This window comes from Entelurus aequoreus, linkage group LG27, assembly GCF_033978785.1.
Source record: "Entelurus aequoreus isolate RoL-2023_Sb linkage group LG27, RoL_Eaeq_v1.1, whole genome shotgun sequence".
Lineage (NCBI taxonomy): Eukaryota > Metazoa > Chordata > Actinopteri > Syngnathiformes > Syngnathidae > Entelurus > Entelurus aequoreus.
The window spans coordinates 39181754-39209629 of NC_084757.1; the positions used below are offsets into that span (position 1 = coordinate 39181754).

General features: G+C 39.9%; 1 protein-coding gene and 1 long non-coding RNA gene across 8 annotated transcripts in view; one reads left to right on the forward strand and one right to left on the reverse strand.

The window, feature by feature from the left end:
• The window catches only part of LOC133644450 (uncharacterized), a 153803-nt gene extending 139088 nt beyond the window's left edge, over positions 1 to 14715 (reverse strand). The window contains exons 1-4 of one of the 2 annotated variants that reach the window (XR_009824768.1): positions 14600 to 14715; positions 6023 to 6179; positions 5784 to 5883; positions 615 to 749 (exon numbers count right to left, since the gene is read on the reverse strand). This is a non-coding gene — a long non-coding RNA (uncharacterized LOC133644450). The remainder of the gene's footprint in view (positions 1 to 614; positions 750 to 5783; positions 5884 to 6022; positions 6180 to 14599) is intronic. The other variant, XR_009824767.1, reaches the window with a different exon arrangement.
• LOC133644447 (bromodomain testis-specific protein-like) overlaps positions 14573 to 27876 on the forward strand; it is a 34531-nt gene continuing 21227 nt past the window's right edge. For 2 of the 6 annotated variants that reach the window (XM_062038935.1, XM_062038936.1), the window contains exons 1-6: positions 14573 to 14697; positions 25276 to 25528; positions 25587 to 25724; positions 25785 to 25923; positions 27351 to 27478; positions 27542 to 27856. In XM_062038935.1, the coding sequence (XP_061894919.1) occupies positions 14588 to 14697; positions 25276 to 25528; positions 25587 to 25724; positions 25785 to 25923; positions 27351 to 27478; positions 27542 to 27856 (1083 nt within the window). In that variant the 5' untranslated portion in view covers positions 14573 to 14587. Of the gene's footprint in view, positions 14698 to 15101; positions 15264 to 15367; positions 15505 to 25275; positions 25529 to 25586; positions 25725 to 25784; positions 25924 to 27350; positions 27479 to 27541; positions 27857 to 27876 lie in introns of those variants that run through there. The other 4 variants (XM_062038938.1, XM_062038937.1, XM_062038939.1 and 1 more) reach the window with 4 other exon arrangements.

Sequence of the window (27876 nt, forward strand, 5' to 3'; positions counted from 1 at the left end):
AATGAGACAAAGGAGTGGCATAAAACACGTCTTTCTGTGGCAGCGTCAGAGAAAGTTGTACATGTAAACAAACAGGCCACACAACTACGGTGAGTTCAAGGACCGTCGAAATTAGTAGGACAAAACTGCGCTGGTCAAATACTGTCATCAGTGTAAGAATGTAATGTAAACAGAGGACTTTAAAACGCAGGAAGGTGTGTGTCAAATTTGTCCTCCTACACAAACCAAATTAAAACAAAAAATATATCCCCCCCCCCCCCCATCTGTTTCCATTTTAATTTATTTTTAAAAGAGCTCTAGAGTGGCGCTAAGTTGCGGGTTGACGACCGCCGGTTTATTTGACTGGAGAGCTAGCTTGCGCAGCTAGTGGGTCCATGACCATGACTTCTGTTTTGTTTGATCAGCCGTTTTACTGCCTTGTTACAAACACCGCTTGGAAACAATTAAGGTATGTAAATAAATATTTCTGTGTAAATAAGTCACTTCACAATGTATATATATCTGCGGTACGGTTAATATATGGACAATGTTATTGTGAAATGTAGTGGGTGTGGCTTATATAATAGTGGTGTGCTCTTACATAGGCAAGAACATTTGGTATGGGAGCAACCAACCTTTTTAGGCAGTTTGTCTGGTAGAGTTGATTGAATTGCAAAGTTGGTGGCCACTCCACTCTCGGTGACATCTTCAGTGGAAAGAAATGGTGTGACGACATCAGACTTGGCCATCAGAGGGGACAGCAAGGGGATCTGAGGAGGAGGAACATGTTGATGGCTTGCACAACAAACATCTTGACTTGACTGTTGCCACGCCGCATGTTTGTCACGGTCACCTCAAAACTGGACGAGGGCCAGTCCAGCAGGAAGTATGTAAATAAACATTTATACAATATTTCTCTGTAAAGAAGTCATTTCACAATGAAAATATCTGCAGCTTATATGGAAAATATATGGCTTTTTTTTAATTTTGCCTAAAATTTAGTGGGTGTGGCCTATATGGAAAAAAGGGGTGGCACTTTTACAAACTCCTCCTAGGGACTTTGACCAAATGAGTCACAGTTAATATTACAGATATTACACATATAGGCCATGATAATTTGCGTATAAATTTCTCATACGCCATAAGATGTGGGCGTCGCATGGCGCCAAACTTTGCTCCCATTGTCTTTGGCCATTTTTTGGGGTAAAAAAGGGTTGTACTTTAACAAACTCCTCCTAGGGACTTTGACCAAATGAGTCGGGGGTAAAATGACAGATATTACACATATAGGTGATGATAAATTGTGTATACATTTTTCCTACTTCATAAAATGTGGGCGTGGCATGGCGCCAAACTTTGCTCCCATGCTTTTTGGCCATTTTTTGGGGTAAAAAAGGTTTGTACTTTAACAAACTCCTCCTAGGGACTTTGACCAAATGAGTCACAGTTAAAGTGACAGATATTACACATATAGGTGATGATAAATTGCAAACAAATTTTTCCAAAGCCATAAGATGTGGGCGTGGCATGGCACCAAACTTTGCTCCGATGGTTTTTGGCTATTTTTTGGGGGAAAAATGGGGTCGTACTTTAACAACCTCCTCCTAGGGACTTTGACCAAATGAGTCACAGTTATTATTAAAGATATTACACATATAAGCAATGATAAATTGCGTATAAACTTATCATACACCATAAGATGTGGGCGTGGCATGGCGCCAATCTTTGCTCCAATGGTTTTTGGCCATTTTTTGGGGAAAAAAATGGGGTTGTACTTTAACAAACTCCTCCTAGGGACTTTGACCAAATGAGTCACAGTTAAAATGACAGATATTACACATATAGGTGATGATAAATTGCAAACTAATTTTTCCAACGCCATAAGATGTGGGCGTGGCATGGCGCCAAACTTTGCTCCCATGCTTTTTGGCCATTTTTGGGGTAAAAAAGGTTTGTACTTTAACAAACTCCTCCTAGGGACTTTGACCAAATGAGTCACAGTTAATATTAAAGATATTACACATATAGGCAATGATAATTTGCGTATAAATTTCTCATACGCCATAAGATGTGGGCGTGGCATGGCACCAAACTTTGCTCCGATGGTTTTTGGCCATTTTGGGGGGAAAAATTGGGTTGTACTTTAACAAACTCCTCCTAGGGACTTTGACCAAATGATTCACAGTTAAAATGATAGATATTACACATATAGGCCATGATAAATTGCAAACTAATTTTTCCAACGCCACAAGATGTGGGCGTGGCATGGCACCAAACTTTGCTCCGATGGTTTTTGGCTATTTTTGGGGGGGAAAGGGGGGTTGTACTTTAACAAACTCCTCCTAGGGACTTTGACCAAATGAGTCACAGTTAATATTAAAGATATTACACATATAGGCGATGATAAATTGCGTATAAACTTATCATACACCATAAGATGTGGGCGTGGCATGGCGCCAAACTTTTCTCCCATGCTTTTTGGCCATTTTTTTGGGGGAAAAAGGGTTGTACTTTAACAAACTCCTCCTAGGGACTTTGACCAAATGAGTCGGGGGTAAAATGACAAATATTACACATATAGGCCACGATAAATTGTGTATAAATTTTTCCTACTTCATAAAATGTGGGCGTGGCATGGCGGCAAACTTTGCTCCCATGCTTTTTGGCCATTTTATGGGGGAAAAAAGGGTTTGTACTTTAACAAACTCTTCTTAGGGACTTTGACCAAATGAGTCGGAGGTAAAATAAGAGATGTGTGCAGATGCTCTGACACAAGACCAAAAAAAAAAGTGCATCAGTTCAGTATCTGTGTAGATTGTGGTTGGGGTGCGAGTCTCTTAGTCTGGTGGCTGTCCTGATGAGGTACCTGTGATGTGGCCAACATCATTCCAACTCCGAGGCATCAACTGGCGTGTTTTGTGACGGGACTTGAAACATCATTCCAAGTCTGAGGCATCAACTGCCGTGTTTTGTGACGGGACTTGAAACATCATTCCAAGTCCGAGGCATCAACTGGCGTGTTTTGTGACGGGACTTGAAACATCATTCCAAGTCCGAGGCATCAACTGCCTTGTTTTGTGACGGGACTTGAAACATCATTCCAAGTCTGAGGCATCAACTGCCGTGTTTTGTGACGGGACTTGAAACATCATTCCAAGTCCGAGGCATCAACTGCCTTGTTTTGTGACGGGACTTGAAACATCATTCCAAGTCCGAGGCATCAACTGCCTTGTTTTGTGACGGGACTTGAAACATCATTCCAAGTCTGAGGCATCAACTGCCTTGTTTTGTGACGGGACTTGAAACATCATTCCAAGTCCGAGGCATCAACTGGCGTGTTTTGTGACGGGACTTGAAACATCATTCCAAGTCCGAGGCATCAACTGGCGTGTTTTGTGACGGGACTTGAAACATCATTCCAAGTCCGAGGCATCAACTGCCTTGTTTTGTGACGGGACTTGAAACATCATTCCAAGTCCGAGGCATCAACTGCCTTGTTTTGTGACGGGACTTGAAACATCATTCCAAGTCCGAGGCATCAACTGCCTTGTTTTGTGACGGGACTTGAAACATCATTCCAAGTCTGAGGCATCAACTGCCTTGTTTTGTGACGGGACTTGAAACATCATTCCAAGTCCGAGGCATCAACTGGCGTGTTTTGTGACGGGACTTGAAACATCATTCCAAGTCCGAGGCATCAACTGGCGTGTTTTGTGACGGGACTTGAAACATCATTCCAAGTCCGAGGCATCAACTGGCGTGTTTTGTGACGGGACTTGAAACATCATTCCAAGTCCGAGGCATCAACTGCCTTGTTTTGTGACGGGACTTGAAACATCATTCCAAGTCCGAGGCATCAACTGCCGTGTTTTGTGACGGGACTTGAAACATCATTCCAAGTCCGAGGCATCAACTGCCTTGTTTTGTGACGGGACTTGAAACATCATTCCAAGTCCGAGGCATCAACTGGCGTGTTTTGTGACGGGACTTGAAACATCATTCCAAGTCCGAGGCATCAACTGGCGTGTTTTGTGACGGGACTTGAAACATCATTCCAAGTCCGAGGCATCAACTGGCGTGTTTTGTGACGGGACTTGAAACATCATTCCAAGTCCGAGGCATCAACTGCCTTGTTTTGTGACGGGACTTGAAACATCATTCCAAGTCCGAGGCATCAACTGCCGTGTTTTGTGACGGGACTTGAAACATCATTCCAAGTCCGAGGCATCAACTGCCTTGTTTTGTGACGGGACTTGAAACATCATTCCAAGTCCGAGGCATCAACTGCCGTGTTTTGTGACGGGACTTGAAACATCATTCCAAGTCCGAGGCATCAACTGCCGTGTTTTGTGACGGGACTTGAAACATCATTCCAAGTCCGAGGCATCAACTGCCGTGTTTTGTGACGGGACTTGAAACATCATTCCAAGTCCGAGGCATCAACTGGCGTGTTTTGTGACGGGACTTGAAACATCATTCCAAGTCCGAGGCATCAACTGGCGTGTTTTGTGACGGGACTTGAAACATCATTCCAAGTCCGAGGCATCAACTGGCGTGTTTTGTGACGGGACTTGAAACATCATTCCAAGTCCGAGGCATCAACTGGCGTGTTTTGTGACGGGACTTGAAACATCATTCCAAGTCCGAGGCATCAACTGCCTTGTTTTGTGACGGGACTTGAAACATCATTCCAAGTCCGAGGCATCAACTGGCGTGTTTTGTGACGGGACTTGAAACATCATTCCAAGTCCGAGGCATCAACTGCCTTGTTTTGTGACGGGACTTGAAACATCATTCCAAGTCCGAGGCATCAACTGCCGTGTTTTGTGACGGGACTTGAAACATCATTCCAAGTCCGAGGCATCAACTGCCGTGTTTTGTGACGGGACTTGAAACATCATTCCAAGTCCGAGGCATCAACTGCCGTGTTTTGTGACGGGACTTGAAACATCATTCCAAGTCCGAGGCATCAACTGGCGTGTTTTGTGACGGGACTTGAAACATCATTCCAAGTCCGAGGCATCAACTGGCGTGTTTTGTGACGGGACTTGAAACATCATTCCAAGTCCGAGGCATCAACTGCCTTGTTTTGTGACGGGACTTGAAACATCATTCCAAGTCCGAGGCATCAACTGCCGTGTTTTGTGACGGGACTTGAAACATCATTCCAAGTCCGAGGCATCAACTGCCGTGTTTTGTGACGGGACTTGAAACATCATTCCAAGTCCGAGGCATCAACTGCCGTGTTTTGTGACGGGACTTGAAACATCATTCCAAGTCCGAGGCATCAACTGGCGTGTTTTGTGACGGGACTTGAAACATCATTCCAAGTCCGAGGCATCAACTGCCGTGTTTTGTGACGGGACTTGAAACATCATTCCAAGTCCGAGGCATCAACTGCCGTGTTTTGTGACGGGACTTGAAACATCATTCCAAGTCCGAGGCATCAACTGCCGTGTTTTGTGACGGGACTTGAAACATCATTCCAAGTCCGAGGCATCAACTGCCGTGTTTTGTGACGGGACTTGAAACATCATTCCAAGTCCGAGGCATCAACTGCCGTGTTTTGTGACGGGACTTGAAACATCATTCCAAGTCCGAGGCATCAACTGCCGTGTTTTGTGACGGGACTTGAAACATCATTCCAAGTCCGAGGCATCAACTGCCGTGTTTTGTGACGGGACTTGAAACATCATTCCAAGTCCGAGGCATCAACTGGCGTGTTTTGTGACGGGACTTGAAACGGAGCGAGCAAAAAGGCGGCAGCTGTGAGATCAAGCGAGACAGGAAGTACATCACAACACCTTTCCATGTGTACATTCAGCTCTCCCACAGCAAATTGTTGGCGGCGGCTGTCAGGAGACGAGCGCTTCCATTGGATCACAGGCACTAAAGCGAGCGGCGCTGAAAGGAAGAGGGTCAAGGTCACGGCGGGGTTTGTCACTAATGAGACGACGGGAGGGAAGGAAAGTTGAGTTTTTTCCAGGGCTGACAAGTCTCATCCAGACTTGTTTATTTACACCCAGCAGATGAAAGACCTCACCTTTCATTAGCGTCTTTTCACTTCCTGTCCAGGACAACTAGTGAGATGAGCGCCATTTCCATCTCTACTGATGCCGTGTAGAGGTCACGCCGTACTGCTTGGATCACTCAGGCTTTTATTTTGAAAACCCAGGCGCACTTCCTCTCCTGCACAGCTCCTGACAGGCAACATTTGAAGGAAAGTGAAACTTCAGTGAGCATCAATGGGTTAACTCTGAATGTTTGGCTTTTTCTTTGGCTTTTTCCTCTCCCATGTAAGCAAATATTAACATTGCTGTATGTATACTTTTGACCCAACACATTTCCAGTAGACACATAATAAATTCATAAAAGAAGCAAACTTCATGAATGTTTTTTGTGAGCAACAAGTATGTGCTCCAATCACTACATCACAACAACAACAAGTATGTGCTCCAATCACTACATCACAACAACAACAAGTATGTGCTCCAATCACTACATGACAACAACAAGTATGTGCTCCAATCACTACATCACAACAACAACAAGTATGTGCTCCAATCACTACATCACAACAACAACAAGTATGTGCTCCAATCACTACATCACAACAACAACAAGTATGTGCTCCAATCACTACATCACAACAACAACAAGTATGTGCTCCAATCACTACATCACAACAACAACAAGTATGTGCTCCAATCACTACATCACAACAACAACAAGTATGTGCTCCAATCACTACATCACAACAACAAGTATGTGCTCCAATCACTACATCACAACAACAAGTATGTGCTCCAATCACTACATCACAACAACAAGTATGTGCTCCAATCACTACATCACAACAACAACAAGTATGTGCTCCAATCACTACATCACAACAACAACAAGTATGTGCTCCAATCACTACATCACAACAACAAGTATGTGCTCCAATCACTAAATCACAACAACAACAAGTATGTGCTCCAATCACTACATCACAACAACAACAAGTATGTGCTCCAATCACTACATCACAACAACAACAAGTATGTGCTCCAATCACTACATCACTACAACAACAACAAGTATGTGCTCCAATCACTACATCACAACAACAAGTATGTGCTCCAATCACTACATCACAACAACAACAAGTATGTGCTCCAATCATTACACAACAACAACAACTATGTGCTCCAATCACTACATCACAACAACAACAAGTATGTGCTCCAATCACTACATCACAACAACAACAAGTATGTGCTCCAATCACTACATCACAACAACAACAAGTATGTGCTCCAATCACTACATCACAACAACAACAAGTATGTGCTCCAATCACTACATCACAACAACAACAAGTATGTGCTCCAATCACTACATCACAACAAGTATGTGCTCCAATCACTACATCACAACAAGTATGTGCTCCAATCACTACATCACAACAACAACAAGTATGTGCTCCAATCACTACATCACAACAACAACAAGTATGTGCTCCAATCACTACATCACAACAACAACAAGTATGTGCTCCAATCACTACATCACAACAAGTATGTGCTCCAATCACTACATCACAACAAGTATGTGCTCCAATCACTACATCACAACAACAACAAGTATGTGCTCCAATCACTACATCACAACAACAACAAGTATGTGCTCCAATCACTACATCACAACAACAACAAGTATGTGCTCCAATCACTACATCACAACAACAACAAGTATGTGCTCCAATCACTACATCACAACAACAACAAGTATGTGCTCCAATCACTACATCACAACAAGTATGTGCTCCAATCACTACATCACAACAACAACAAGTATGTGCTCCAATCACTACATCACAACAACAACAAGTATGTGCTCCAATCACTACATCAAAACAACAACAAGTATGTGCTCCAATCACTACATCACAACAACAACAAGTATGTGCTCCAATCACTACATCACAACAAGTATGTGCTCCAATCACTACATCACAACAACAACAAGTATGTGCTCCAATCACTACATCACAACAACAAGTATGTGCTCCAATCACTACATCACAACAACAAGTATGTGCTCCAATCACTACATCACAACAACAAGTATGTGCTCCAATCACTACATCACACAAAAATAAGAGTTGTAGAAAGTCAAGACAGCCATGACAGGATGTTCTTTACACGTTTGATTGAGAAGTTTATTGACATGTTAAAGAATCCATGTAAGGCTTTAAGAAGTCAAATGGATGGCACAAAAAGCCAAAAGACTTGTTTCCATTGTGCTCCATGAAATATTCATCACATTTGATACATTCAATGATAAAAGATGTATAACCTGTAACATGTATATAAAAAATTACGTAAAAAATGTGGATAAATTATGTATATATACACACAGTATACATGTCAGCTGATTTGAAAAACAATATACACTATAACCACATATAAATATATATAAACCACATATAAATATATATAAACCACATATAAATATATATATATATACACTATAACCACATATAAATATATATAAACCACATATAAATATATATAAACCACATATAAATATATATATATACACTATAACCACATATAAATATATATAAACCACATATAAATATATATATATACACTATAACCACATATAAATATATATAAACCACATATAAATATATACACTATAACCATATATAAATATATATAAACCACATATAAATATATACACTATAACCATATATAAATATATATAAACCACATATAAATATATATAAACCACATATAAATATATACACTATAACCACATATAAATATATATAAACCACATATAAATATATACACTATAACCACATATAAATATATATACACTATAACCACATATAAATATATATAAACCACATATAAATATATATAAACCACATATAAATATATATACACTATAACCACATATAAATATATATAAACCACATATAAATATATACACTATGACCACATATAAATATATATAAACCACATATAAATATATACACTATAACCACATATAAATATATATAAACCACATATAAATATATACACTATAACCACATATAAATATATATAGGTTTCATAATACACCTCACGGTGCAACCTGGACACATCATCAGTGATTCTCCCGGGGTCATAGGGTGTTTCAGGTCTTCATCAAACACCCTCTCCCGGGCGACCCAGCCGAGGGTGGTCAGTCCCTCGACTTGTGTCCAGGTAGCGCTCCACGCCACGCGTCCCCCCTCCGATGGTCTGCCCCGGGGTTGCGCCGGTGGTGCTTGGAGGTTCCAGGCACTGTGGGGAGTGTCCGGGCCTGGGTCCTCCTCCGTCTCATCAGGGCCGTACAAGGTACTGGCCATGTGCGTTGCACCACGGGTTTCCTCAGACAGCCTATCTTGATCTTATGTGTCTTCAGGGTTTTTCGCAGCGTTATATGGGTGCTCCCTTGCGGGAGCTGCAGCTTGGGATGCTACCCCTCCCTGCCCCGGTTGCCGTCTTTCCGAGCTGTCAACTGTCTCTCCAGTTGTCACCACTCTTTCGAGGTTGTCATCCAGCCTCTTCCTGGAAGTCAATGGCGATGCCATACTGGATACACTATAACCATATATACTGTATACACTATAACCACATACAAATATATATACACTATAACCACATACAAATATATATACACTACAACCACATACAAATATATATACACTATAACCACATATAAATATGTATAGACCACATATGAATATATATATAGACTATAACCACATATAAATATATATAAACCACATGTAAATATATATAGATTATAACCACATATAAATATATATAGACTATAACCACATATAAATATATACAGACTATAACCACATAAAAATATATATACACTATAACCACATAAATATATATAAACCACATATAAATATATACACTATAATCATCTAAATATATATAAATCACATATAAATATATACACACTATAACCACATATAAATATATATAAACCACATATAAATATATACACTATAACCATCTAAATATATATAAATCACATATAAATATATATACACTATAACCACACATAAATATATACAGACTATAACCACATATAAATATATATAGACTATAACCACATATAAATATATATATATAAACCACATATAAATATATATAGACTATAACCACATATAAATATATATAAACCACATATAATTATATATAGACTATAACCACATTTAAATATATATAAATCACATAAATATTATTTATATGTGGTTTATATATATTTACATGTGGTTTTAGTGTATATAAATTTAATATATATACACTATAACCACATGTAAATATATATAAACCACATATAAATATATATACACTATAACCACATATAAACAAATATACACTATAACCATCTAAATATATAAATCACATATAAATATATATACACTATAACCACATATAAATATATACAGACTATAACCACATATAAATATATATAGACTATAACCACATATAAATATATATATAAACCACATATAAATATATATAGACTATAACCACATATAAATATATATAAACCACATATTATTATATATAGACTATAACCACATTTAAATATATATAAATCACATAAATATTATTTATATGTGGTTTATATATATTTACATGTGGTTTTAGTGTATATATATTTAATATATATACACTATAACCACATATAAATATATATAAACCACATATAAATATATATACACTATAACCACATATAAACAAATATACACTATAACCACATATAAATATACATAAACCACATATAAATATATATAAACCACATATAAATATATATAGACTATAAATATAACCACATACAAATATATATATATACACTATAACGAAATATAAATATATATAAACCACATATAAATATATATATATATATACACTATAACCACATATATATATATATATATATATATATATATATATATATATATATATATATATATATATATATATATATATATATATATATATATATATATATATATATATATATATATATATATATATATATATATATATATAGACTACAACCAAATATAAATATAAATAAAGCAGATATAAGTATATATAGACTATAACCACATATAAATATATATAAAGCACATATAAATATATATAGATTATAACCACATGTAAATATATATAAAACAGATATAAATACATATAGACTATAACCAAATATAAATATATATAAAGCAGATATAAATATATATAGATAGAACTTCATCCAGGTCCCATGAACAATATCAAAACAAATGTAGCTGAGTTGCATATGAAGGATGTTCAACAGCACCATCTTGTGGATACTTCTGGTATTACCCTGATGACGACTCCCACTGGCCCTGAGCAAGATGGACACTTCCCAATCAAGCTCAACTACATCAGCCATCAACTGTCAATCATTCAAAGATATGTTCAGACTGTCAATCACTCAAAGATATGTTCAGACTGTCAATCATTCAAATATATGTTCAGACTGTCAATCATTCAAAGGTGATATGTTCAGACTGTCAATCATTCAAAGGTGATATGTTCAGACTGTCAATCATTCAAAGGTGATGTGTTCAGACTGTCAATCATTCAAAGGTGATGTGTTCAGACTGTCAATCATTCTAAGGTGATATGTTCAGACTGTCAATCATTCAAAGGTGATATGTTCAGACTGTCAATCATTCAAAGGTGATGTGTTCAGACTGTCAATCATTCAAAGGTGATATGTTCAGACTGTCAATCATTCAAAGGTGATATGTTCAGACTGTCAATCATTCAAATGTGATATGTTCAGACTGTCAATCATTCAAAGGTGATATGTTCAGACTGTCAATCATTCAAAGGTGATATGTTCAGACTGTCAATCATTCAAAGTTGATATGTTCAGACTGTCAATCATTCAAAGGTGATATGTTCAGACTGTCAATCATTCAAAGTTGATATGTTCAGACTGTCAATCATTCAAAGTTGATATGTTCAGACTGTCAATCATTCAAAGGTGATATGTTCAGACTGTCAATCATTCAAAGTTGATATGTTCAGACTGTCAATCATTCAAAGGTGATATGTTCAGACTGTCAATCATTCAAAGGTGATGTGTTCAGACTGTCAATCATTCAAAGTTGATATGTTCAGACTGTCAATCATTCAAAGGTGATATGTTCAGACTGTCAATCATTCAAAGGTGATATGTTCAGACTGTCAATCATTCAAAGGTGATATGTTCAGACTGTCAATCATTCAAAGGTGATGTGTTCAGACTGTCAATCATTCAAAGGTGATATGTTCAGACTGTCAATCATTCAAAGGTGATGTGTTCAGACTGTCAATCATTCAAAGGTGATGTGTTCAGACTGTCAATCATTCAAAGGTGATATGTTCAGACTGTCAATCATTCAAAGGTGATATGTTCAGACTGTCAATCACTCAAAGTTGATATGTTCAGACTGTCAATCATTCAAAGGTGATATGTTCAGACTGTCAATCATTCAAAGGTGATATGTTCAGACTGTGTCAATCATTCAAAGGTGATATGTTCAGACTGTCAATCACTCAAAGTTGATATGGGACTTAAAGGCCATGTTTTGTCAAAGTTGAATGAAGTTAAGCAGCTACTGAGCAACTCAAAGTTGGACTTTCTAGCAATCAATGAAACTTCCCAGTCACATGATCAGTGTTCCTGTTACACATGATCAATGTTCCTGTTACACATGATCAATGTTCTGTCAATCAATGTTCCTGATACGCATGTCACATGATCAATGTTCCTGTTACACATGATCAATGTTCCTGTTACAAATGATCAATGTTCCTGTTACACATGATCAATGTTCCTGTTACACATGATCAATGTTCCTGTTACACATGATCAATGTTCTGTCAATCAATGTTCCTGATACACATGTCACATGATCAATGTTCCTGTTACACATGATCAATGTTCCTGTTACGCATGATCAATGTTCCTGTTACACATGATCAATGTTCTGTCAATCAATGTTCCTGATACACATGTCACATGATCAATGTTCCTGTTACACATGATCAATGTTCCTGTTACACATGATCAATGTTCCTGTTACACATGATCAATGTTCCTGTTACACACGATCAATGTTCCTGTTACACATGATCAATGTTCCTGTTACACATGATCAATGTTCTGTCAATCAATGTTCCTGTTACACATGTCACATGATCAATGTTCCTGTTACACATGATCAATGTTCCTGTTACACATGTCACATCATCAATGTTCCTGTTACACATGTCACATGATCAATGTTCCTGTTACACATGTCACATGATCAATGTTCCTGTTACACATGTCACATCATCAATGTTCCTGTTACACATGATCAATGTTCCTGTTACACATGTCACATCATCAATGTTCCTGTTACACATGTCACATGCTCAATGTTCCTGTTACACATGATCAATGTTCCTGTTACACATGTCACATCATCAATGTTCCTGTTACACATGTCACATGCTCAATGTTCCTGTTACACATGATCAATGTTCCTGTTACACATGTCACATGATCCTGTTACACATGTCACATGCTCAATGTTCCTGTTACACATGTCATATCATCAATGTTACACAGACTAGACGTATAAGATTTCATGGGATTTAGCGATTAGGAGTGACAGATTGTTTGGTAAACGTATAGCATGTTCTATATGTTATAGTTATTTAAATGACTCTTACCATAATATGTTACGTTAACATAGCAGTTGGTTATTTATGCCTCATATAACGTACACTTATTCAGCCTGTTGTTCACTATTCTTTAGACATTTTAAATTGCCTTTCAAATGTCTATTCTTGGGGCTTTAATCAAATACATTTCCCCAAATAATGCCACTTATACTCCAGTGCGACTTATATATGGTTTTTTTCCTTCTTTATTATGCATTTTCGGCTGGTGCGACTTATACTCCGGAGCAATTTATACTCCGAAAAATACGGTATGTGATGATATCTTGGGGACATTTGCCTTCTATAAAGTGGGCGAGTGATTCAACGTCATTCAGAGAAAACATTTATGCACTAACTCATCTTTTTGCTTTGCTCTATTCACCGCTGCACTATTATTGATCAACATGTCAGTTATTTAAGTACTTCTTTATATTTGTAGTTCATCGCTGATATTCATTCTTTACATTGAAGAGCACACAGTCCAATTCCTTGGTAAACGTATTCTGAAATAGAAGATTAAACACCAATACTTCCACTAATAATGTTTGTATGCCACAACATCTGTCTTTCATGGGATAAATAAAGGTTTATCATACCCTAATTGATTGCAAATGTGTCCTGCTGAGTGTTAATTAACCCTGCAAGCCAGCTTGTGCTTTTGATTGGACATTATTTCCATAATAAAGTGTAATGTTCATACAACACCTAACATGTTGGACATTATTTCCATAATAACGTGTAATGTTCATACAACACCTACATTATTTCGATAATAAAGTGTAATGTTCATACATTGGCAGTGAGTAATATATAAAATATTTCAAATATGAATGTTACAATACCATGCGGCGCAGAGTGGGGCGGCCATCTTGTTTGAGGTTACAGGAACTACTTCCGGTCAGACGCCATCTTTGTTGAGGTCAGCGACGTATCTGTGCAGGTAAGTTCATCATTTTACTTTGCAGTTTTTAAACTTGTTTACCATTTCAAATGTTAAAAATGTCCGAAAAAAGAAAGAAAAGGCAGATATTTAATGCTGTTATTGTGGAAGCTTCTAAGATAATTGTCTACGTCAGAAATCGCGGATTTATTTAAAATGTTACGTTGATAGGACATTAACGTGTGTGTATTTCAGGGTCGCTGGTAATAAAATCAAACGCGCTAAAATTGCTGTGCGATTGTTTGGAGTTATCCAATGAGAAGTCATCTATACTTTACACGTTCTACCTGTGGCAAGTATTGTCATATGTGTGACTATATGAAGCGTCTCACAGGCAGGTTCGTGACAAGAACATGAGAAAGTGGCTAGTTCTCCTATTTTACAGCCGCACGTGAAGGCATCGCCCCGCCCTGCCTGAGGTCGGCGTTTGACGTCATGCAGCGGTTCGTCTCAGCTCTGCACTCAGTCAATCAACTGTCAAACTTCTGCATCTCTGCCACATTTTCACATCTTCTTCCCGCGGACGCGACATCTTCGCCGACATCCTGCTTCCGCTCTCACTAAAGGTACTTTACAGGCTTTGTTGGAACATGAATGACATTGATTAGTTCCTCGTTCAAACAAGAGTGGCGCTGAAATGGACTCAGGTGCTTGTGTCCATGTTTCGTTGGATCGGAATAAAAGTGCGCCGTTGAAAAGTTAAGTTTGAAGGTTTGGACCAATTAGTGGAATCGTTTGGATCATTAATGAGCTGCACAGGTGAGCTGCACAGGTGTATAACATCTATCCAGCTGCAGGAGTCATCAGGTAATGCTAACGCTAGCTGTTAAAGCAAAAGTACATTTAAAGTAGTCCACGTCGATTAAACTCTGCCAACATGTAAATGAAAGCTTGAAAAAAGCGCGTAATGTTGTAATGTTGGCGTTTTAGCGACGAGTTTGCTGTCTGACCAACTAAAAGCAAAGTATGTACTAGCATAGCTAGCAGGAAGCTAGCTACTGATTTTATGCTAATGTCACCAGCACGGATTTGAAATATATATTTCCTGAGCTCCATGCTAATATTTCCATGCTAATAATTCCATGCTAATATTTCCTCGCAGCACATTTACATCAATTAGAAGTTAGCATGAAGCTAAGCTGATGCGCGCTAGCTAAACTGCGGGTGGGCGTGGCTTCGAACTCACGTGTTGGCAGGAGCGGCTTCGAAGTCACATGTTGGCAGGAGCCCAGTTATGCTGTTGACTATAAAATCAACAAAAGTTCCCCAAAGTAATATTGACATAGTTTTGATTGAATGTGACATGTAATATTGACATAGTTTCGATTGAATGTGACATGTAATATTGACATAGTTTTGATTGAATGTGACATGTAATATTGACATAGTTTTGATTGAATGTGACATGTAATATTGACATAGTTTTGATTGAATGTGACATGTAATATTGACATAGTTTTGATTGAATGTGACATGTAATATTGACATACTTTTGATTGAATGTGACATGTAATATGGACATAGTTTTGATTGAATGTGACATGTAATATGGACATAGTTTTGATTGAATGTGACATGTAATATTGACATAGTTTTGATTGAATGTGACAAGTAATATTGACATAGTTTTGATTGAATGTGACATGTAATATTGAGATAGTTTTGATTGAATGTGACAAGTAATATTGACGTAGTTTTGATTGAATGCCAACGGAGGGTGTGTTCTAACTATGGTGGGATCACACTCCTCAGCCTTCCCGGTAAGGTCTATTCGGGTGTGCTGGAGAGGAGGCTACGCCGGATAGTCGAACCTCGGATTCAGGAGGAACAGTGTGGTTTTCGTCCTGGTCGTGGAACTGTGGACCAGCTCTATACTCTGGGCAGGGTCCTTGAGGGTGCATGGGAGTTTGCCCAACCAGTCTACATGTGTTTTGTGGACTTGGAGAAGGCATTCGAACGTGTCCCTCGGGAAGTCCTGTGGGGAGTGCTCAGAGAGTATGGGGTATCGGACTGTCTGATTGTGGCGGTCCGCTCCCTGTATGATCAGTGCCAGAGTTTGGTCCGCATTGCCGGCAGTAAGTCGGACACGTTTCCAGTGAGGGTTGGACTCCGCCAAGGCTGCCCTTTGTCACCCATTCTGTTCTGAACTTTTATGGACAGAATTTCTAGGCGCAGTCAAGGCGTTGAGGGGATTCAATCAAAACTATGTCAATATTACATGTCACATTCAATCATCCATCCATCCATTTTCTTCCGCTTATCCAAGGTCGGGTAGCGGGGGCAGCAACCTAAGCAGGGAAACCCAGACTTTTCTCTCCCCAGCCACTTCGTCCACCTCTTCCCGGGGGATCCCGAGGCGTTCCCAGGCCAGCCGGGAGACATAGTCTTCCCAACGTGTCCTGGGTCTTCCCCGTGGCCTCCTACCGGTCGGATGTGCCCTAAACACCTCCCTAGGGAGGCGTTCGGGTGGCATCCTGACCAGATGCCCGAACCACCTCAACTGGCTCCTCTCGATGTGGAGGAGCAGCGGCTTTACTTTGAGCTCCCCCCGGATGGCAGAGCTTCTCACCCTATCTCTAAGGGAGAGACCCGCCACCCGGCGGAGGAAACTCATTTCGGCCGCTTGTACCCGTGATCTTGTCCTTTCGGTCATAACCCAAAGCTCATGACCATAGGTGAGGATGGGAACGTAGATCGACCGGTAAATTGAGAGCTTTGCCTTCCGGCTCAGCTCCTTCTTCACAACAACAGATCGATACAGTGTCTGCATCACTGAAGACGCCGCACCGATCCGCCTGTCGATCTCACGATCCACTCTTCCTTCACTCGTGAACAAGACTCCAAGGTACTTGAACTCCTCCACTTGGGGCAGGGTCTCCTCCGCAACCCGGAGATGGCACTCCACCCTTTTCCGGGCGAGAACCATGGACTCGGACTTGGAGGTGCTGATTCTCATCCCAGTCACTTCACACTCAGCTGCGAACCGATCCAGCGAGAGCTGAAGATCCTGGCCAGATGAAGCCATCAGGACCACATCATCTGCAAAAAGCAGAGACCTAATCCCGCAGCCACCAAACCAGATCCCCTCAACGCCCTGAGTACGCCTAGAAATTCTGTCCATAAAAGTTCAGAACAGAATGGGTGACAAAGGGCAGCATTGGCGGAGTCCAACCCTCACTGGAAACGTGTCCGACTTACTGCCGGCAATGCGGACCAAGCTCTGACACTGATCATACAGGGAGCGGACCGCCACAATCAGACAGTGACAAGTAATATTGACAGTTTTGATTGAATGTGACAAGTAATATTGACATAGTTTTGATTGAATGTGACATGTAATATTGACATAGTTTTGATTGAATGTGACAAGTAATATTGACATAGTTTTGATTGAATGTGACATGTAATATTGACATAGTTTTGATTGAATGTGACAAGTAATATTGACATAGTTTTGATTGAATGTGACATGTAATATTGACATAGTTTTGATTGAATGTGACAAGTAATATTGACATAGTTTTGATTGAATGTGACAAGTAATATTGACATAGTTTTGATTGAATGTGACATGTAATATTGACATAGTTTTGATTGAATGTGACAAGTAATATTGACATAGTTTTGATTGAATGTGACAAGTAATATTGACATAGTTTTGATTGAATGTGACATGTAGTATTGACATAGTTTTGATTGAATGTGACAGGTAATATTGACATAGTTTTGATTGAATGTGACAAGTAATATTGACATAGTTTTGATTGAATGTGACAAGTAATATTGACACAGTTTTGATTGAATGTGACAAGTAATATTGACATAGTTTTGATTGAATGTGACAAGTAATATTGACATAGTTTTGATTGAATGTGACATGTAATATTGACAATAATTTTGATTGAATGTGACAAGTAATATTGACATAGTTTTGATTGATTGTGACATGTAATATTGACATAGTTTTGATTGAATGTGACATGTAATATTGACAGTTTTGATTGAATGTGACATGTAATATTGACATAGTTTTGATTGAATGTGACAAGTAATATTGACACAGTTTTGATTGACTGTGACAAGTAATATTGACATAGTTTTGATTGACTGTGACAAGTAATATTGACACAGTTTTGATTGACTGTGACATGTAATATTGACATAGTTTTGATTGAATGTGATATGTAATATTGACATAGTTTTGATTGAATGTGACATGTAATATTGACATAGTTTTGATTGAATGTGACATGTAATATTGACATAGTTTTGATTGAATGTGACATGTAATATTGACATAGTTTTGATTGAATGTGACAAGTAATATTGACATAGTTTTGATTGAATGTGACATGTAATATTGACATAGTTTCCATTGAGGTCACAGTTTTGGCTGCCCTCAGGGGCCGTTTGTAACAGCAAATATATGAATTCACCTATGCATTTGATTGTGTGTGTGCGTGTGTGTGTGTAAAAAAAAATCTGTAGATTTTACTGTAAAATATAAAGTGCTTTTTACAACATAGTACGATAAATGGAAAAAGTTCTTTTTTTTCCCCATGTATATGTGCTGCCAGTTTTTTACCGTAAAAAAATCTGGTAGTGTGTTTCCATCAACAGTAATACCCCTAAAAACAACCATAGATTTTAAGGTAAAAAAACCCCAAAAACAAAACGCCAGCTCTGTCGTCAGAATTTTACTGTAAAAAACAGTGGTACAGTTTTTTAAATTTACGGTAATATGCTGTAAAAAACACCGTAGATTTTGCATTAAAAAATGTATTTTCATTTTAACAGAGCACAAATTGATAGATGACTTTCTTTACAATAATAAATCAAGCAGATATTTAAGAATTTTTATTTTAACGAAAAAAAAATGTTTGGAAAGTGTTATTTGTTTCGTTATTAGATCATGTTAAAGTGTAAAATGTATGTACTTCAAATGGACCGAACGAATACATACAGTAAGAAAATATGTCGTTTTTTGACTCATATTATTCTAGGCTTCCGCGGGATCATGTAAAATGGTGTGGCCCCAGGCCATGAGTTTGACACCTGTGATATAAATATACCACTGGCTCGCATACGTTACCCATAGTGCTTTGAAAGAAGACATAAAAAGGTCTATATTTTTCATAATTTCAAATAAAATTGAATTTAAAATGTGTTATTCCCAAATGTACGCACATATGTCCGCACCGCTCGCACGTACACACCACGCGCTCCCAGAGTGAATCTGTGCGCCCTATTTTATTGGCCAGCTACACATCCTAAAGACAGAAAAACATATATTAGAATAATCACACAACAAAAGAAAGAAAAGAAGGAAAAATCCCCTCACAAATGGGATGAAAACCAGAATGGCCGGTTACAAAAGCTCCTCTTAGGCTTAAAAAAATGTTTTTACATGTTGATAATTAAAACATTGGGAAATGATTGTTAAAAATAATGAACCGATTCAGAATTGGAATAAAAAAGAATCACAATTTGGATGGAAATACATTTAACATGAGATATAGTAAAGGTGTGGTGAGTTTCAAGTGTGCTCAACAAGATTTTAGTTGGCAGAATAATATTAGTCAAGAAATAAAGTAACTTCAATGCTGTTAGATTGATGTTGCACTAAATTGCTTCGTTACCTATGAAACAAAGTTAAGCTTAATTTAGCATCTTAATTGTATTGGTTTCAGTACCTTTAATGTATCAAAGTGGCCCCTCGTTCTGCAACTCTTCTGTATGTGGCCCCTTCTAGAACAGCCCTACTTTAATATCTCTAAGGCGCCACTTTTGAGCGCATAGTGCTGTCCCACATTCGTAGTTGTTGTTGTTGCCTACTTAGCGCATATAAATCATCTTCCTCCCCTTCTAACACTCCGTTTAGTCCCGTTACGTAGCCAAGATGGCGAGGATTGAGGGTCCAACATCCAGCATTTGACTGTACTTCATTCAGTTCCACTCTCAAACAAAGTGAAACATTTCTCTCTACATGATTTGGTAGTGAAAGGTGTAGGTAAGAACCTCAAATGAAGATGTATTAATTATACTCAGAAATGGTTGAAATGACTTCTTGTTGATGCCACCAATCTATCTGGTCAACTGACTTGGAACATTTCATACAAAGCATGTAGTTGTGTTAAAAGGCTGTAGGTGGCAGCATTGGACATGGTTAGAAAACCTACATCTTCTCTGTCCAGAGCACATGTGCTGCTAACTTATCTAAAATAGAAATGTACAGCATGAAGGGGTCATCATTAAAATAAATGTACAGGCAGTAATTTAAACATTTTAACATGGTATAAAATCCAAAAAGTAGTCAATCACTTTCTATATTATAAATGTTAACGATCAGTTATTAGCACCCCCACCCCATTTTTTTTTGGAGGGGAAAGTCCACCCAGATGCTTCTGTGCTAAGGCTGTCTAAAATGATGAGGTGACTAGAATTCAAGTTTAACAACACCAGTAAGTCCAAATACCGGCACTGTGAAAGAAAGCCTAGCAATCTCTGAAATGGTCGCCCGTCTCTCATGCTTTTGTCCAGGGATCAAAACTTCAAGTTGGCTTGACTGGTGTGCCGAACACACACACTTTCTCCTCCCCTCTCCCTCCGGCTGGTCCTTGATGACACCATTAATAAGTAGAATTGCAAATCCATGAGGAAAGCCCTGTGTGGAAGTGAAATGTTTGAATGTCCAGGGTGAGTGGAGTGTGTGGATGTTGGAACGCTTCAAATGGGATGAGAAATGTGGCATATGCAGGTGATTGTGTAATGCCTGTTCATTGGCAATAGGGAGGAATTTCCAGGAAAACCGGGAATTTGGGGAAAGAGAAAACTTGGGTTTGATAATTCAGAAGTTTAGTGTGTTTAAATGGTTGAAAGGTCAGAATCGGGTATACATTTTGAGAATTTGGGGCATTGTAGAACTATGAATACGTCCATTCATTTAAATGGGAATTTTCTAGAAATGTTGGGGAAAACTGGGAATTTTTAAAAATATTGATACTAGCACAATTGTTCTCGATGATATGAATAGGTTGGTGTTGGAATTTTTCGAATCGGTTGAAAAATGTTGACGTAATAACGGTTTGAATATAAATTGGAAATTCAGGAAAACCGAGGAATTTGTACGGTACAAAAAGGAACATTTGCTGTCCCAACTAAGAGGAATGTTTTGAAGGTGAAATGGTCAAACACTGTTGAAAAATGTGGACTGTGAACAATTTTCAGGAAGAGGTGAAAATAGAGCTTTGCAAAACTGTGAATTCTGGGAATCCCTGGATTTGTTTTAACTTGGAAAATGGTAGTTAGATTGTCCAAGGTGAGTGGAGTGTGTGGATGTTTGTTAGATTGTCCAAGGTGAGTGGAGTGTGTGGATGTTGGTTAGATTGTACAAGGTGAGTGGAGTGTGTGGACGTTGGTTAGATTGTCCAAGGTGAGTGGACTGTGTGGATGTTGGTTAGATTGTACAAGGTGAGTGGAGTGTGTGGATGTTGGTTAGATTGTCCAAGGTGAGTGGAGTGTGTGGATGTTGGTTAGATTGTCCAAGGTGAGTGGAGTGTGTGGATGTTGGTTAGATTGTCCAAGGTGAGTGGAGTGTGTGGATGTTGGTTAGATTGTCCAAGGTGAGTGGAGTGTGTGGATGTTTGTTAGATTGTCCAAGGTGAGTGGAGTGTGTGGATGTTGGTTAGATTGTACAAGGTGAGTGGAGTGTGTGGACGTTGGTTAGATTGTCCAAGGTGAGTGGAGTGTGTGGATGTTGGTTAGATTGTCCAAGGTGAGTGGAGTGTGTGGATGTTGGTTAGATTGTCCAAGGTGAGTGGAGTGTGTGGATGTTTGTTAGATTGTCCAAGGTGAGTGGAGTGTGTGGGCGTTGGTTAGATTGTCCAAGGTGAGTGGACTGTGTGGATGGTAGTTTGATTGTACAAGGTGAGTGGACTGTGTGGATGGTAGTTTGATTGTACAAGGTGAGTGGAGTGTGTGGACGTTGGTTAGATTGTCCAAGGTGAGTGGAGTGTGTGGATGTTTGTTAGATTGTCCAAGATGAGTGGACTGTGTGGATGTTGGTTAGATTGTCCAAGGTGAGTGGAGTGTTTGGACGTTGGTTAGATTGTCCAAGGTGAGTGGAGTGTGTGGATGTTGGTTAGATTGTCCAAGGTGAGTGGAGTGTGTGGACGTTGGTTAGATTGTACAAGGTGAGTGGAGTGTGTGGATGTTTGTTAGATTGTCCAAGGTGAGTGGACTGTGTGGATGTTGGTTAGATTGTACAAGGTGAGTGGAGTGTGTGGATGTTGGTTAAATTGTACAAGGTGAGTGGAGTGTGTGGATGTTGGTTAGATTGTCCAAGGTGAGTGGACTGTGTGGACGTTGGTTAGATTGTCCAAGGTGAGTGGAGTGTGTGGATGTTGGTTAGATTGTACAAGGTGAGTGGAGTGTGTGGATGTTTGTTAGATTGTACAAGGTGAGTGGAGTGTGTGGACGTTGGTTAGATTGTACAAGGTGAGTGGACTGTGGATGTTGGTTAGATTGTCCAAGGTGAGTGGACTGTGTGGACCTTGGTTAGATTGTCCAAGGTGAGTGGAGTGTGTGGATGTTTGTTAGATTGTCCAAGGTGAGTGGACTGTGTGGATGTTGGTTAGATTGTCCAAGGTGAGTGGAGTGTGTGGACCTTGGTTAGATTGTCCAAGGTGAGTGGAGTGTGTGGACGTTGGTTAGATTGTCCAAGGTGAGTGGAGTGTGTGGATGTTGGTTAGATTGTACAAGGTGAGTGGAGTGTGTGGATGTTTGTTAGATTGTACAAGGTGAGTGGAGTGTGTGGACGTTGGTTAGATTGTACAAGGTGAGTGGAGTGTGTGGACGTTGGTTAGATTGTCCAAGGTGAGTGGACTGTGTGGATGTTGGTTAGATTGTACAAGGTGAGTGGACTGTGTGGACGTTGGTTAGATTGTCCAAGGTGAGTGGACTGTGTGGATGTTGGTTAGATTGTCCAAGGTGAGTGGACTGTGTGGATGTTGGTTAGATTGTACAAGGTGAGTGGACTGTGGATGTTGGTTAGATTGTCCAAGGTGAGTGGAGTGTGTGGACCTTGGTTAGATTGTCCAAGGTGAGTGGAATGTGTGGATGTTTGTTAGATTGTCCAAGGTGGGTGGACTGTGTGGATGTTGGTTAGATTGTCCAAGGTGAGTGGAGTGTGTGGGCCTTGGTTAGATTGTCCAAGGTGAGTGGAGTGTGTGGATGTTGGTTAAATTGTACAAGGTGAGTGGAGTGTGTGGGCGTTGGTTAGATTGTCCAAGGTGAGTGGAGTGTGTGGATGTTGGTTAGATTGTACAAGGTGAGTGGAGTGTGTGGATGTTGGTTAGATTGTACAAGGTGAGTGGAGTGTGTGGATGTTGGTTAGATTGTCCAAGGTGAGTGGAGTGTGTGGACCTTGGTTAGATTGTCCAAGGTGAGTGGAGTGTGTGGATGTTTGTTAGATTGTCCAAGGTGAGTGGAGTGTGTGGATGTTGGTTAGATTGTACAAGGTGAGTGGAGTGTGTGGGCGTTGGTTCGATTGTCCAAGGTGAGTGGACTGTCTGGATGGTAGTTTGATTGTACAAGGTGAGTGGACTGTGTGGACGTTGGTTAGATTGTCCAAGGTGAGTGGAGTGTGTGGACGTTGGTTAGATTGTCCAAGGTGAGTGGAGTGTGTGGATGTTGGTTAGATTGTACAAGGTGAGTGGAGTGTGTGGACGTTGGTTAGATTGTACAAGGTGAGTGGAGTGTGTGGATGTTGGTTAGATTGTCCAAGGTGAGTGGAGTGTGTGGATGTTGGTTAGATTGTACAAGGTGAGTGGAGTGTGTGGATGTTGGTTAGATTGTCCAAGGTGAGTGGAGTGTTTGGACGTTGGTTAGATTGTCCAAGGTGAGTGGAGTGTGTGGACGTTGGTTAGATTGTCCAAGGTGAGTGGAGTGTGTGGATGGTGGTTAGATTGTCCAAGGTGAGTGGAGTGTGTGGATGTTGGTTAGATTGTCCAAGGTGAGTGGACTGTGTGGATGTTGGTTAGATTGTCCAAGGTGAGTGGACTGTGTGGATGTTGGTTAGATTGTCCAAGGTGAGTGGACTGTGTGGATGTTGGTTAGATTGTACAAGGTGAGTGGAGTGTGTGGACCTTGGTTAAATGATTATTTGGTGTAGAATGTGTGAATGCTTGGACATTCATACTAATAATAATGATAGATGATTATTTGGTGTAGAATGTGTGAATGCTTGGACATTCACACAATAATAATGATAAATGATTATTTGGTGTAGAATGTGTGAATGCTTGGACATTCACACAATAATAATAATGATAGATGATTATATGGTGTAGAATGCTTGGACATTCACCCATTAATAATAATGATGGATGATTATTTGGTGTAGAATGTGTGAATGCTTGGACATTCACACACACAATAATAAATGTGTGTGTGATGATGTCATCATGTGTGCAGAATAAAGGAACATTCTATTCTGCTTGAAGACACTAGTTTTAATGGCAGGGTGTTCTGTGCTTAGCTAACATCCTCTGGTGCTGAAAGACCTGACTTCCTGTCCAGGTTGGCGAGTGACGGCCTGTACAAGACCAGTGTCCCTTCTTCAAGGTCTTCCAGCGGCGCCATGTCAGGCATGGAAGTCTGTCCCACTGCGAGCGGGAACCCGCCGCCACCGGAGGTAGAGAACCGGCAGAGGCCAGGACGTGTGACCAACCAGCTGCAGTACTTGGAGAAGGTGGTGCTCACAGCGGTGTGGAGGCATCATTTCTCCTGGCCCTTCCGCCAGCCTGTTGATGCCGTCACGTTGAGACTTCCCGTAAGTAGTCCTAATCCCACTTCTTTAACCCCCGTATGACTTGTGTTCCCTTTTCCAGGATTATTACACCATCATTAAAAATCCCATGGATCTGGGCACCATCAAGAGGCGCCTCCAGAACAAATATTACTGGAAAGGCCTGGAGTGTGTGCAGGACTTTACCACCATGTTCACTAACTGCTACGTCTACAACAAGGTAAGACCTGCACGCTGCTCACTGTCCCCCATTTTGTTTTATGACCGTGTCCACCCCCAGCCTGGAGATGACATCGTCTTCATGGCCAAGACGCTGGAGAAGATTTTCCTGCTTGAAGTTTCCAAAATGTCAAAAAACGAACGGGACTTTGCAGCGGTCGCCACAAAGGACCCAGTGAACGTGCAGAAGAGCAATACTGGTCAAGTAGAATTTGAATGTCCAGGGCGAATGGAGTGTGTGGATGTTGGATTCTTCAAATCCCAAGTAAAGTAGAAATTGAATGTCTAGGGTGATCATGAGTGTGTGGATGTTGGATTCTTCAAATCCCAAGTAAAGTAGAAATTGAATGTCCAGGGTGATCATGAGTGTGTGGATGTTGGATTCTTCAAATCCCAAGTAAAGTAGAAATTGAATGTCCAGGGTGATCACGAGTGTGTGGATGTTGGATTCTTCAAATCCCAAGTAAAGTAGAAATTGAATGTCCAGGGTGATCACGAGTGTGTGGATGTTGGATTCTTCAAATCCCAAGTAAAGTAGAAATTGAATGTCCAGGGTGATCATGAGTGTGTGGATGTTGGATTCTTCAAATCCAAGTAAAGTAGAAATTGAATGTCCAGGGTGATCATGAGTGTGTGGATGTTGGATTCTTCAAATCCCAAGTAAAGTAGAAATTGAATGTCCAGGGTGATCATGAGTGTGTGGATGTTGGATTCTTCAAATCCCAAGTAAAGTAGAAATTGAATGTCCAGGGTGATCATGAGTGTGTGGATGTTGGATTCTTCAAATCCCAAGTAAAGTAGAAATTGAATGTCCAGGGTGATCATGAGTGTGTGGATGTTGGACTCTTCAAATCCCAAGTAAAGTAGAAATTGAATGTCCAGGGTGATCATGAGTGTGTGGATGTTGGATTCTTCAAATCCCAAGTAAAGTAGAAATTGAATGTCCAGGGTGATCATGAGTGTGTGGATGTTGGATTCTTCAAATCCCAAGTAAAGTAGAAATTGAATGTCCAGGGTGATCATGAGTGTGTGGATGTTGAATTCTTCAAATCCCAAGAAAAGTAGAAATTGAATGTCCAGGGTGATCATGAGTGTGTGGATTTTTGGATTCTTCAAATCCCAAGTAAAGTAGAAGTTGAATGTCCAGGGTGATCATGAGTGTGTGGATGTTGGATTCTTCAAATCCCAAGTAAAGTAGAATTTGAATGTCCAGGGTGATCATGAGTGTGTGGATGTTGGAAAACTTCAAATGTAGGTTTGTATTTTGCCCATTCATTTTCAAAAGGGGGAAATTCCTGGTCAATTTGGGTAATTAGGGGAATCTTTGGAACCGAGACACATACTGGCTTGACTGTCCAGGGTGAGTGGAGTGTGTGGATGTTGGAATTCCAGGAAATGCATTACTTTTGGGAAAGGGAAAACATATTTTGCACTGGATATATGGGAAGAGTAGTGTGGGTTGATGGTTTAAAAATATATATATAAAAAATATATTATTCATAGTTCTACAATGCCCTAATTTCTCTACATGTACCGGTACTGGTACTGGGACCACCCTAGTCAATATGGGAGTGAAAGCTGCAGATTGTCCATTGAAGTCAACAATACACTACTTTTATTCTCTCAGCTCTCTGTCCATTGAAGACAAGCCCCGTCATGTCGGAGGTGGTCCTCCAGCAGACGCTGACCATCGTCTCCCCAGGCGTGCCACGCCCTCTGTCTCCCATCCAAAGGTCCCCTCAGATGGATGAAACGGTAAGTGGCGATAAGATGACTTTTGGCAATGAAATATTATATTAACCTTTGGATGTATTTCAGGTCAAAAAGGCTATTAAGAGAAAAGCGGAGTCCATCCCCACAGCACTGACGAGCAGCGTGGCGTCCGCCAAGCCACATCCCTTCTGCACGGTGTTGGCGAAGCGAGGCAGCGGGAGGCCCATCAAAGTATTTGAGGACAAGAAGGCCAAACTGCTGGAGCCGCTGCGCCACTGTGACGCCATCTTGAAGGAGATGCTCTCCAAGAGGCACTACGCTTACGCCTGGCCCTTCTACACCCCCGTGGACGCCGTGGCTCTGGCCCTGCACGACTACCACCTCATCATCAAGCAGCCCATGGACCTGAGCACCATCAAGGTAAGGTCGTCTGCAGTCTG